This window comes from Teleopsis dalmanni, chromosome 2 (assembly GCF_002237135.1).
Source record: "Teleopsis dalmanni isolate 2A chromosome 2, ASM223713v2, whole genome shotgun sequence".
In the NCBI taxonomy this organism is placed as follows: Eukaryota; Metazoa; Arthropoda; class Insecta; order Diptera; family Diopsidae; genus Teleopsis; species Teleopsis dalmanni.
In genome coordinates this window covers 103,751,320-103,766,111 of record NC_051847.1, presented here as the reverse complement: position 1 = coordinate 103,766,111, position 14,792 = coordinate 103,751,320, and the positions used below count along the sequence as shown (strand labels likewise).

At 34.8% G+C, this 14,792-nt stretch overlaps 2 protein-coding genes across 2 annotated transcripts in view; both read left to right on the top strand.

Annotated features, from left to right (window-relative positions):
* Nucleotides 1–694, top strand: part of LOC119675255 — a 5,992-nt gene extending 5,298 nt beyond the window's left edge. Inside the window, exon 6 of the mRNA XM_038086442.1 lies at nucleotides 611–694. Coding sequence (XP_037942370.1) covers nucleotides 611–694 — 84 coding nt within the window. The remainder of the gene's footprint in view (nucleotides 1–610) is intronic.
* A 5,090-nt stretch (nucleotides 695–5,784) lies between these two features.
* LOC119675253 lies at nucleotides 5,785–6,335 on the top strand. Its single transcript, XM_038086441.1, has 2 exons — nucleotides 5,785–5,917; nucleotides 5,968–6,335. The coding sequence occupies exons 1-2, from the start codon at nucleotides 5,785–5,787 to the stop codon at nucleotides 6,333–6,335; spliced, it is 501 nt and encodes a 166-aa protein (XP_037942369.1).
* The last annotated feature ends 8,457 nt before the right edge of the window (nucleotides 6,336–14,792 follow it).

The following is a 14,792-nucleotide window of genomic DNA, read 5'->3' as shown; positions in this document are numbered from 1 at the left end:
ATTAACAGCACCTCAGTTTTATGCTCAGCGACCTCTTATCCGCTGTTTTGCAACCACGACTTAGCTGCTGCAATAGTAACGTTGCAATTCCTAGCCACTTCATCTAGAGTTTTTGCGACCACTACTATTGCAATATCATCTGCATACCAAACTACGTTTACACCGTCCGGCTTTCCAATTCGAAGGATACCATCGTACATGATATTCCAAAGAATTGACCCTAGAACTGATCCCTGGGGAACCCCTCCCGTAATCTTATATGTTTTGGATCAGGAGTCTGTATCATATAAGAGTATTCTGTCTTTAAAATATGATGTAATTAGTTAATAGAGAGTAAAAGTGCTTAATTGCACTGACTCAACTAGCGTCAACATAATAATAGTGTTTACAATTGTCGTCATCAGTAAATCGTTTCCTTATCCGAGGCTGTCTCTTCGTTTTCGTTGAAAAGTGTTTTTTAATGGTGGGTTCTAAGCCCGACGCATAATCTCATATATCCATTAGGAGAATTTCGCTGCACACATTAGTTCACTACGCATGGATAATTGTAGGGTCGCGCTGGCATTTCCTATGTTAATCAGACACTTTCCCTTTTACGTTTACTCTGAAGAACGGCAAACTTGTAGAACAGGAGCAAGTCATTGAAACGCTTAAAGTACAACTGAAAAACACAAGAAGAGAGCTAGGAGCTTAAGATGGCAAAAGTGACTGAAATCGTAAACTCCGTCAATAACATCTACCCGATATTCACAGGAGGAGACGGTCCAGACCTAACAGCAGATGTGGAAAGTTTTGTGGAAGGTTACAAACTAGTGCAAACGGAACCTAGAAGTTCGAAGGGCATCAATAACCCAAAATGAGAGAAACTAAGACCGGTTCATTCCACGCCAAAGGATATTCACGAATGCGATATTTCTCGCATTTCAGTAGAAGAGTTATACTCCCCAGTAAAGAATTCAACGCACGATAAGAGCTACATTTTATCAGCCTCAGCACTGCATTTAAATGAGCATGGAAAAATAGTGGCCCATTCAATAATATGTAATAATTGTAAGCATACAATAAGTTTAGAACTCTGTCCGTGAAGGTATCATTTGAAAAGAAGTAACAGATATACTATAACGGTTCCGATCTTCCGATAGGAAGAGATACCTACAAGGATCATTGGTGTCTGGTTAAGAAATCTTTAACACGATTCATACAATCAATGATAGATAGCCTTGTTTATAATATTCACAATTTACCTTAACTTCAAGAAATGTAACAATAAGAGGCAACAGGCCACTGAATGTAACACATCACGGAAACGAAGCTACAGCTAAGTTAGAGACGTTAATTGCGGTACTTGAGTAGATAGCCAGGATGACGCCTTCATTATATTACAATGTGACCAAGCAGTTCACGAAAAATTGGTAGTTTTGTTGGATTTCGGGACAGAAACTAGTCTGATCAACCCTGAATCTTTGAGAAAGAGGGTAAATTTGAACAAAGATAACACCAAAAGTTTTCTTGATGCGTTTGGGTGGAAAACTCACACAATAGGATCAACAAGAATACAGCATAAAGAAATACCTGAACTCATTTTTGCAATGCACATGGTTCTGGAAGGGACAGGATTACCAGCAGATGCCCTACTGGCTAGGGACGTGCTCTGGAATCGATACATTGCTGACACCGTACTTAAAAAGCTGATTTTTCAGGATAATGAGTAAAAACTGGCCATCTCCCATTGACCCGAGCAGAGGCTGATGAACGGATTTGTGTAGCCAAAATTATTACGATCCCTGTTAGAACAGCAAAAATTGTTCCGATAAAAGTAATTCGTGAAATCCAGTGGTGAACCAGTTGAAAATGTTGCCATATATAGGAGGCACTCCTATACTCCTATTTGAAGCTATACGAAGCTTCAACCTTGGAAGATGACAGTAACATAAACATAGCAAGGAACAGAGAGGACGTGGAACATTTCAATCTGTTGATGAACTCAGTGAAGCTCAACGAAAACATCAAGGAGGAAGAGAAATCAGTCATAACGGACAACCTTCGGGATAACAATGGTATATTAATTCTAAAGGCGGACAAACTAACATGTTCAACTGCACTAAAGCATGAAAAACCCACGGAACCAGGGAAACCCCATATAAATATTAGACGATATCGCTTACCAGAGGCCCACAAGCGAGAAATAAACAAAGAAGTGGAGGAGATGCTGGAAGAGGACGTTATTACATCGAGCGTGTTACCTTGAAATTAGTAGTGTCTTGGCGACTAGTAGTGTCTTTAAATTTATAGTTTATTTTAAACCTGTTATCATTAAATTCTCAGAATTGTAAATGAAGGAAATAAATAAACACAGGTAATAAAAAACCTAAAACTAAAATAGCAATATTCTGCAATTTTAAAACACATTTTAAAATATTTTATGGCACCGTATCAAATTACGATAATAAAAATATATTGTAATCCTAAGTGCCGGGATCCTTTTTGAACCTTTTTGCGAAACAATGTAAAATGTTACTAAAATAATACGATAACAGGAAACAAATTATTTCAACCCTTATTAGTTAAGTAAGTTTTAAGACAAGTTTTGTATAAATAAAGAATAATTTCTTAAATAAAATCAGTATCGATTGAATACTCATGCTAAACGCTTCTTTCTATTCTTTTCAATTATTTTTAATCAGAGAATAACAAAGGCATTGGACTAAAAAAAAACAATTAAAACGTGAATTATGTAAGCAACAAATTATTCCAAAATATATATATAATGCAAGAATATAAATAATAAATTTACTGTAAAATTCATAAGCGTTTTTATGAATGTTTGTTTTTTTTTAAATATATACCGGGCACGACCGCCTCACACTGTTTACCAAATCAACTGCCAAATTATACACGTTTTATAATTTATTATTTGATTTTTATTGACATTATACAATTTTTATAATACAATTTAATTTTTTGTAATTAGGTTATCATTTTTTGTGCGCACCCGCGTGTCATACTTAGAGCTCGTTTTTGCAAGAGAAAGAATTAAACCAACGAAGTTTGCTTGAAACCAAAAAAATATAACAAAATTGCTCATCTTAAGTGCAAAAACGAAAAGCAATAAGAAACAAAAATTAGAATCATTGGTTTGATTACATATTATACCTTCTGCTCAAAAAGTATTCAGATTTTGTAAATACACACAAATTTAAATTTTATTCCTAATTTATTTTATCTCCTTCAAAATATGCTCCTTCTGAACACATATGTCAACGCTTAACCCAATTTTTCATACACTTTTCGTAGTCCCGTGCAGGTATGGCTTTTAGTTCCCTCAGCAAATTCTCTTTTACCAATTTGTAAATACGTCTCGCCGCCTGTTCATCACGGATCGAAACACACAATTAAAGTTCCTGATAGATACTGGAGCTGATCTCTCAATACTACCAGTGTCTCGATTCAAAAACTCCAAGCTACAATCAACATCGCAATCATTGTATGTAGCGAATGGTTCGGCTGTTCCAACCTACGGTAACAAGTTGCTATCAATGAATTTAGGCCTTCGTAGGAAGTTTGATTGGAATTTTATAATCGCCAATGTTTCAAAATCAATTTTGGGTACCGATTTCTTGAAACATTTCGGTCTTGTAGTAGATGTAAAACGTAGATGCCTGAGCGATACACAAACAAAGTTGAGTACCCAATGTGCATCGGAACACACTGGATATGAGCCAATGTTTTCCATTCAGAATGACCACAAATTCAAAGAGCTATTAAACTCATTCAAAGAGGTGACAATGCCTGTATTATACAATTACAATAACGAGCCTAAGACTACGGTTCGCCACCAGATTATCACCACTGGTCAGCCTGTTTCTTCGCGTGCACCGCGGTTAAATCCGCAAAAACTGCAAGCAGCCAAGAAGGAGTTCGAGTATATGTTGAAACAAGGAATTTGTAGACCATCCAAGAGTGAATGGGCGAGTCCACTAAATTTGATGCAAAAAGGAAAAGGTTTGTGGCGACCTTGTGGCGATTACCGTCGACTTAACGCCCAAACAGTTCCTGACCGCTATCCTATTCCACACATGTAAGATTTCACGCATTCGCTAAACACATTTTTACAACGTTGGATTTAGAAAAGGCGTACTTTAATATACCGGTTGCTGAAGAGGATAGAGAAAAAACAGCAATAATTACACCTTTCGGCCTGTACGAATTTAATATGATGACTTTTGGACTTTGTAATGCAGCACAATCATTTCAAAGGTTCATGGACCAAGTTCTTTTCGGGTTTAAGTTTGCCATATGTTATATTGATGATATTTGCATCGCATCCGATAACATAGACGAGCACATACAACATGTGCGTAGCGTGCTACAACTTCTCCAGGAACATGGTTTGAAAATAAACATTGCAAAATGTGTGTTCGCAGAGGAAGAAGTAACATTCCTTGGTCATCTTATTAATCATAAAGGAATTCGTTCCCCAGGCAAGAAAATTGTGACGATTGCAAATTTACGGCGATTCATTGCAATTATCAATTTTTATCGACGTTTTATTCCAAAAGTGGCGGAGATCCAAGGACGGCTTCAGAACTTAATTAAGGGTAACAAAAAACAGGACAAAACTGTTAATTAATGCAACAACAATCGTTCATCCAATTCCAGACGCAAACCTTGTACTTCACGTGGATGACAGTAACGTAGCTGTTGGCGCTGCATTAAATCAAATCAATAACGGACAACTCGAGCCTTTGGGATTTTACTCAAAGCGGTTGACGAATACTCAAGCCAAGTACAGCACGTACGACCGTGAGTTGCTCGCGATTTCCCAATCGGTTAAATATTTTAAACATGCGATTGAAAGTAGACGTTGCACTATTTTCATTGATCATAACCCGATAACGTATGCATTTCGACAGAAACCGGAAAAGGCATCGCCACGTCAACTAAGACATTTAGATTACATCGGTAAATTCACAACTGACATTATGCATATAGCTAGCAAGAATAATCCGGTAGCTGATTTTCTGTCACGCATCGAAGCTATCAGCAACGAAGACCTAGTTGACTTTGATCAATTAGCAGAAAGCCAGAAAACCGATATTGAAACAAATGGTTTTCTGTCTAATACGAATAAATCTGCACTTCAACTGAAATGGATACTCATTCCAAAATCATCTAAGGAAATTGCATGTGATGTATCATCAAATCGTGTGCGTCCTTTTGTAACTGAACAGTTTAGACAATGCGTCTTTAATTCAATACATAATTTGGCACATGCTGGTCGGCGAGCCACTATTAAGCAAATAGCAGAACGTTTCGTATAACCGGGCATGGCTAAAGACATTGCGGAGCAAGTTAAATTATGTCTTCCGTGCCAACGAGTAAAAGTCACGCAACATAATAGATCAGCAATTTTGAATTTTGACGTACCAAGTGAGCGGCTCGCTGTAATCCACATTGACCTTATTGGGCCTCTACCATCATCAAACTGTTACCGATATTGCCTTACATGTATTGATCGGTTTACCAGATGGCCAGCGGTAGTCCCTATCGAGGATATATATGCCAGCACGGTGGCCACAGCGCTCATTAATGGTTGGATCATGCACTTTGGCGTTCCGAAAAAGATCATAACAGATCAAGGAAGACAGTTCGAGTCAGCACTGTTTAATGAATTAGCGAAACTTATTAGTGTCAAACATATCCGAACTAGTCCACGTCATCCTCAAGCGAATGGTTTGATTGAACGTTTTCATCGGACTCTAAAAACTGCAATGAAATGTAAGCATGAACATCAATGAAGCAATACCTTTGATTGTGTTAGCGCTTCGAAATATCTTTAAAGAAAACCTGAAAGCAACTCCAGCAGAAATAGGATATTTGACAACTTTGCGGTTGCCGAGCGATTTCCTGGAACAAGGTTATAATGATAAAATCCCAGAACATGAATTCATGGAAAACATTACACAGATGATGTAGTTCCTACATCAAATCACTCAAATGAAAAGGTATTCTTACAGAAGGAACTACAACATGCTACTCACGTGTTTTTGAGGAATGATAGTGTCCGCCCACCATTAAAAACACCGTACGATGGGCCATTTAAGATTGTGAGGCGTTCAGACAAGACGTATGATCTTCTAATCAAAGGAAAACCGGTGCGGGTGAGTGTTAATCGGGTAAAGGCAGCATTTTTATCAAGTGACAATGAAGACGTAAGCCCATCACGTACAGAAAATATGGCAGATACTCGAATGGATACCAAACCTAGTAATGTAACACGAAAGGGACGATTAGTGCAGGTTCCAAGAAGATATGTTAAATTTGACTTAACGTGACATCGCACATGACTTAGTCACTACCAGGGGAGTGATGTGGCGATTGCATATTCACATTAATGTTTAAAATGATATGGGTTGGCCATGCAAACACGGACAAGTAAATTATTGAAAATAAGATGAGTTGGCCATAAAAGAAAATTTTTAAAAACTAATAATATTTTTATTTAATAAAAATACGGTTTTCATTCTTTTTACGTTTGGGAAAACGAAGAATAAAAACAACAGACACGTGCAATTTCAACACACAAAATTGAATAATTATTTCTTGCTTAAATAAATAAATAAAGAATTAAATTAAGTAGGATAAGCCTACAACACTAACAATAGCGAAAAAGAAAATGACTCGCGCCAATTTTAAAAAATCTATAAGAAAAATTTAATGGCACTGCAGATAGAACTATGAAAATAAAAATATTGTGTGTAATGCTTAATTGGTCTTTTCGAAGGGTCACGACATATTTTCCAAACGCTATAAAGCATATGATTACTGTTGCTAAAAAAATTGCTTTAGAAAGAGGTATATTAGAAGATTCAAATTAAAAAGCCAATGATCGCTTCAAAACCATGTAACTGAGGCGATTTTCCATCTTTATCAATATGATGACAACAGTCAAATTGAAAGAGCTGCATACTCTTTTCAAACTAAACCATCCAGACTTCGAAGGTAGTTTTTCTGAATTTGCATCTTCACGACCGCAGTATTGCGTTTTTGCTGGAGCAAGTGGCCCACATTCAAATTGTTTGTGTTCCATACACGAAAGAATAAATTAATGATAGATATAAAATCACTTACAGTATGTACTATAGACACGACATATGACTATAAAGATTGCCTCCACTGCATGATTCGCATACTTAAAGCACAGAATCTTGCCCAATTAACAACTTACGGAGATCTTTGATGACAGTTATATTGAAACTATTACATATAAGCAATGGGTTCATCCAGCTAAAATGACATTTAAAGTTTTAACATCTCCAGTTACATAATATTTACAATCCTTAATGGGCAGTTTAGACAAATTGCAGTTGCCTTCCTTTCTCGTTAAAGGACAATTTATCTGTTTGAAGTTAACTCAAGAAATTGTGACAAGAAATTAGTGCACTTAAAAAGAAATATTTCGGAAGAAATATTTTTTTATTGACAGAAAATATTGTTGGTATTAACTCCTCCCTTCTTAATTTGATTGTCCCCAATCACTCAGAAAAACGGAATATTGTTCAATCTTGGTGGTTTGACTAGAGCTTCTAGCTCTATTGAGTTTTTATAATCCATGCCAGTCTGTAAACTTATTGACTTTTGAGGCCCGTTACTAGTGTGTGGGATTTGGAGTTCCTAAACTATAATTTTCCAACTGGCTTTGAAGAAAAACTTCAAGCATACGATCAAAAGAACGATTATGCAGAGTATTGTGGAGATTTATAATCTTTCAATTTCTATATGTTTTTAATTAGTGCAGATTATTTCAGTATCGTTAATTTATAATTCATTAAGAACCTCGAGTAATAATAGATTGATATGGTCAATTTTGAAAGGAGTTGGTTGCATTATTGCAGGAATCATCTGAAAAGGTGAAGCCTCTATATTACTAAAAAGTTCTGTTGTTAACTTTTATTGGGCTGTTATGAAATTTGATGTGAAATCTTCCAGATAGATGTTGCCGCGTTTAGTCTATAAAAATATATCCATTATAGCTATCTATCAATATAACGCCTGATTCAATCTCTTCAATTGACGGCATGTGATAATCATTGCTTGTTTCACAAGATGAATTTTTACCATTTTTAAGTTTAGGGATACAAGTAATATTTGAAATGTTTATTATTTGGTTTTTCTTACAAATTAAGGACTATTGTAGAGACAATGAAGCATTAGGATGGCTCACGTTATAAGGAGGAAAATCAAAAATTAAGTTTTGAATGAGCGCACCCCCTAGGAATATGCCATTGACTTAAAAAATGATATTCCCAAAGTTTTGGAACAATAGGATTAAAAATGACGTTGCTCCACTCGAGCAAAGTTGGGTTTTCAGTACAAAAAACAGAAATTTTTCAATTCAAGGTCATTTTTTATCTTTTATCTTATTTCAACAGTTATTAATGTATACTCATTTGATAGATAATTAAAATATCTTTTTAATAAGATACTGATGAGCAAAATCGGTTAAAAATTATGCGCAAAACACAATAATTAGTTAAGCGACTGTGCTCTGTTTTCTATTTCATACCTTTTAGCTGGCATGCACAATGCAATCGCAAATGTTTACAAGAAACGGAAGAAACATAAGTAAGAAATAAAAATAACACATTTCTATTTAATAATTTATATAGATATTTAAAATGGATAAATGGATCTCAGCCGAGAGAGGTCGCTACTGGAGTGACAATCGAGGTAACCGTCAGGCAAAACAGCTGGTTCATCCATATAGTTATGGCAAGGCATCCCTCCTCAGCAGATCAGATTTGAGGTTGCTGGTGGGATATTTAACGGGTCACCATGGACTGCGTTATCACCTTAACAAAATAGGTCTGTCCGAAGAGATAGAGTGTCGACTATGCTTAGAGGCAGATGTTGTGTATGCCTGTGTGAGTAGGAGGTGATAGGCTAACATGAGTAAGAAAATTAAAAACATGATATTACCTCGCATGTCCCACGTTGTCCAGGCAGTCTCAGTGCAGCACCTGCTTGTCTCACGGTGATTCCTTTGGTAAAGTGAGCATGCACTTCCTTGTCCAAATTCGCGGCAGTAATATTTTATTGACACACCGTCTACTCATTTTTTTATTTATTTTTATTTTTATTTTTTTTTATAAATTAAAATTAGCCTGTGCATTGCACGCACAGCGAAATGTCAAAATTTGCAAGAAAGAAAAAAAGAAAAAAAAAGCTTTTGTACATTTTTTTTTTGTTTTCTTTTGTTTTGATCAAGAGTCGCGGCAAAAAGTTTGGCCAAATTGGAAGTTGAAATGATCAATGCTGCCAGAGCAATGTGTAATGCAAGTATTGAAATAAGATAAAAAGAAAAAAAAAGTGTTCGGAAGGTGGAAAGAAAAATAACATTAACTGGAGGTTCAAGGAACGACCCCGAAAAGTGTACGGGATGAGTGTCCAACGGATTAAATTACGGGAGGAGAATGATATAAGATAGAGATATTGGTTGCAGTTTTTTTTTTGGAAAAAGGAAGTCTTTGGAAGAAGACGGTTGATGTCCGCGAGCGACGTGAAAAATTTGAGACGATATATTGAAAAATTAATTAAAGTGAACATTTAAAATTAACTATTATTAATACAAAAAAATAATTAAAGTGAATAAAAAAAAAAAAAAAAAAAATATTTTTACAAATCGGAGGTTTAAATGATCAAAACTTTGAATAAATTGATGATCGAAAAAAAATTCAAATAAATATAACATATCGGTGAAACTTGGATTTAACAACCTAACAAGCCGTATTATATGTGTAATAAATCAAGTCCAATAAGGATTGATAAGCATATGGAATTAGCCATATATAAATATAACATATCGGTGAAACTTTGATTTAACAACCTAATAAGCCGTATTATAAGTGTAATAAATCAAGTCCAATAAGGATTGATAAGCATATGGAATTAGCCATATATAAATATAACCTGTCGTTGAAACTTGGATTTAACAACCTAACAAGCCGTATTATATGTGTAATAAATCAAGTCCAATAAGGATTGATAAGCATATGGAATTAGCCATATATAAATATAACATATCGGTGAAACTTTGATTTAACAACCTAATAAGCCGTATTATAAGTGTAATAAATCAAGTCCAATAAGGATTGATAAGCATATGGAATTAGCCATATATAAATATAACCTGTCGGTGAAACTTGGATTTAACAACCTAACAAGCCGTATTATATGTGTAATAAGTCCAGTTCAATAAGGAGTGATAAACATATGGAATTAGCCCTAGGACTCACTGCAAGTACATCTAACAGCAACTGGTACGGTAAGCTACCCTTACAGTTGTAGAATAGCAACGGAGAATACTAAGACCGCGCGGAAGTGCTACAGGAGATGATTTTTTTTTTACGTTAATGCTTATGATTAAATTAATTAAATTCATTAAATTCATTTAAACAATAAATTATATTATGCTTACTCAGTTGTTCAATTACCTATGACTTATTGCCGTCTATAATGTCTTACAATTTTTTTTAAATATTCAATCTCATATTTTTTTTGTTTCTAAATTAAAAAAAAAAAAAATTTTTTTCTCCAACTTATTTTAATAATTTGAATTTTTTTATATATATACATTAAGTTTTTTTTATTAATTTTCTTGAATTAATTAGTTCTATTTATGAAATTATTAGTAGAAATAATATTCATTGTTAATTTATTTTGGATATGATATTAGTCACGCAAGATTAGAATATATACATTTTTTTTACTTTAAATGATGTACATATATTATAAGTGATCAAGCACATCAGGTGTCTTTGTTTTGTTATTTTTTTCTTTGATTATCCACAATTTGTTTTTTTTAATTTTTTTGTAGCTATTTAGGTCAGCAACGCGGAGTGACGTCACTGCTACGATGTTGGTAAGAGTAATCAAAGTAATTAAAATATTGGTAGTCTAAATGTAAAAGAAAAAAAAAAAAAAAAAGGAAAAAAAAAACAAAACAACAAGTTGATGTATAGAAAGCTATTTTTTTATTCTCGTTATATTTATCTATTTTCTTATTATAAATATATTATGGATATACATATAGTTGTGCATTAAATAGTAAGAGTAGATTGTAAGTTTTTTATTATGAATACATTATGTATATATATATATATATATTCTTTTGTATTTTTTTTATTTGAAGAGAATTTTGCTTAGTTTAGTTTAGTCGAATTTTTTTTGTATTATTATATAATAAAATAATAAACCATAAAAAGAAAAAAAGAAACAAAATTAAAAATAATTCCATTCATAAGATTTTCTTTTTTTTTTTGTGTAACAAACTAAATGTGTAAATGAAGTAAATTCAAACAAAATGATGGCTTAAGTTCAATAGATATAGGTGACAGGTGAAAGTGAAGAAGGGGGCAATGTTAGGTTGCAGTAAAATAAAAATGAGTTAGACAGGACAGGGACGAACATGAAAATAGGGAGCTGGAGAGAATTTAACAGGGCCTGTTACTTCAGCTCAACGGTAACTACGGTAATGTAGTGAGGGTGGGTAGGTCCAAACCGACCGACAAGGACAAGGACAATACGAAGAAAAAAAAAAAACTGATAGACACAAGGTATTAATATTATATAAAATTACTATCATTGATTGTAATTTTTTTGAACCAAATTCTCTGGCACGATTTTTCTTTATTTTTTTGTTACGGTTCGGATGTGCTATAGCGGAGTAAAGAATCCAACCCTTTTCTGACGAGCTAGCTGGCCTCGCCACCGTGCCAGACTCTAACTCTGCACACATGAATATAAAGATGTTGAACGTAACAAAATGGCGCCCAACGTACGGAACTAACGAAAGAACAGAACGTAATACGAACGACTGACCATCGACAGGACACGAATGACGGATTGACAGAATTAGTGTTAGGTTTGTGTTTTGGCTTGATCGCTACAACATACATTCGAACAGGATATGTTTGAGGTGATTAAGTTTTTGTTTTTTTTGTTCTTTTAAATCACAAGCAAACCAGCAGCTATACTGAGGTGCCGTGAAGCTGTTTGTCAGAAACGTTATACGTGAAAGTCAGTATAGCAGCAGGTGATATGAATGTGCGCGTGAATGATAGAAAGTACGAATGAAGACTGAAGTTGAAGCTGCTGATCATTTAGAAGGACGTCCTGTGATTGTGAGGCTTGCTTCAGAAACGGCTTGTGATGGGTGGGTGTAGAATTTTAGTTGTGTTAGCTTTTGGCAGTAGTTCAGACTGCATCAAATTGTAATGCAGCAAATAATTCTTAGAATTTATGTGGGGGACTAAAGACCGAGAGAAACGCGACTCAACTCATTTTTATTTTTTTTTAACATTGTCCCTGAGATAATAACACTGAGAATACACCAAAGGTCATCTATATCATTATTATTATTATATTGTAGAAATTACAAAACCCATTTAAATATAATTGAATAGTAACACTTTATATTTAGATTACGTTTAGGTATAGTATACCAATTGAATAGCTTTAACCTGTTTTAGAAGTTATTTTTCTTTTGGTATTTATTAAGATTTTGCCTATTGATGCCAAATTTTGGTTGAAGTTTAGTTTGAATAATTTTGAGTATTATTCATTATTATTTATGGTGGTTGATTTTTTTTCTTTTAAAACCCTTATCTCTAATTATCTATTTTTTATTTCTGTTTATATATTATATTTTTTTTGGAAATAATTTATTTATTTATTAAGTTTTACATTTAATTAAGAAGAGAAGTAGTCAAAATCTTTCTTTAATTCTCTTTCGCTTTTTGACTCTGGTATATTACTTATTACTGGAATTTTTTTTTTATGAAATTGTTTCTTCATAAACGGTTTGAATTAATAGAGATAGTGTATAATTTTTTTTTGGTGAATTAGTTGGGTAAATAGACAACAGTAATTAGTTACATTTCCTATTTTGCTACAATTCAAATTACACGAATTTGTTCAGTTTTATTCTGTTTCTGATTCATGGAGAGCGATCGCGAGTGGTTTACTCCTACAGGTGAAGCAAATACACGCAATAGGAACGAAAATAAGCGACTTACTAGGAGTGTAGCGAGAGCTTTGGGAAGAGACGCAGCGTCGTATCTTCTGACTCAAATAGATACAGGCGTGATTAGGCCGACGGATAGTGTGCCAGAACGCGATATCAATTTGTGTGCAGGAATTTTGTTCCAAAGAAAGGAGACGCAAGCAGTTAACCGCAACGCGATTGCCTCAATTATCAGGTCCCCTGAGTTCATATCAGAGTTGAATAAACTCTCACTAATGGCGGATCAAGAAGACGTAGAAAAGGAAGGCGCAGTAGGCGGTGCGTTACCTGTCATAGCGGTAGGAGAGGCGTGTGTGAATGATGGTGTGAATGATGGGTTGAATGAAGAGAATGTTAAAAATGTTGGAAAAATGGAACGAGAAAGTCAAAGGGAACTCGTTGATATGATGCACATGTTGATGCAACAAACCCAAGTTCTGGCGAGTGGGATGCATGATATCAGAAGTGAATTAGGTTCATTGAAAGGGCGGGTTAATTCCGTAGAAAGAAATAGAGTGAATAAGACGGTAGTAGGAAGCGATGAGTTAAACGCGAACTCTGAATTTTTAGCGAATAATACTAGGCTAAGGGATCATAGAAGGGACTCAATATTGTTTGAAGAAGACGAAAGGGTGACCCGAAAAAATTGTTTCCTAGATAAATGGCGGATCAAATTTGATGGGACCACTAAAGAAATGTCTGTAGAAAGCTTCATTTTCCGTATCGAAAAAATGAGAGAGCAATATGAACTTTCTTATCACCAGCTCTTCACTGATTTTCACTGTTTGGTATCGGGTTGCGCTGCTAGGTGGTATTGGCAAGTGATGGAGGACCATGCGGAGGATAAGAATTTCAACTATTATCAGCTGAAAAAAGAACTGTTAAGTCATTTTAGATCTTGCGATAGCGATTACGAAATAATCAGGCAAATGATGGAACGTAGGCAACAAGTGGGAGAAACGTTCGAGCAATTTTACGCAGATATTCATAATTTGTCGTTTAGGCTTAAGAAAAAGATACCCGAAAGGGAGTTAGTCCAAATTATAAAAAGCAACTTAAGAGGAAATTTGGCTAGTCTTGTGTTTTCGGCATCTTTTGCTTCGATAGCGGACCTCATTAGTGAGTGTAAAAGAGGGGAACGTCTGTTACAAGAAAATAGGAGTAAAGGACGTCCTGTATCAGAAATTCACTATAAGGGTACCATTGAGCCAGGAATCAGGGAAGACGGAATAGCGAGAGTGGAGGCTGTGGTAGACAGTAAAATTAAACAACACAGCTACAACTATGGAGGTAATAGGAATCCCTCACCTAATTCATTAGGAGCCTCTCTCAATTCAACGCGTGGTATGGTGGAAAATGCTCAAGTAAATAAACCCTTATGTTACTCTCCGTTCCACATGAATTTGTGCTATACTTGTGGTATGCCAGGAAATCATTATAAGAATAAGGATGATGTAAAGGAGATATGTAAATCGTCGTTTCACTCTATGAGATGTTTCATATGTGATAGTGATGTTTCATATTGTGTGTTTCAAGAGGGAAACCAAGTAATGACAGCGTCAACCCGGGGAGGCTGTCAAATGAAGATGAATCCGGGAAACAAATAACTATTTTAAGAAGAAAAATGGAAGTTCAAACGCCAGTAATACCTGTTATCAATGAACGTAAAAGTCTACACCAGCGTATATTAGAGTATGAACAAAAAAGAGCCAAAATATTTAATGAAGAG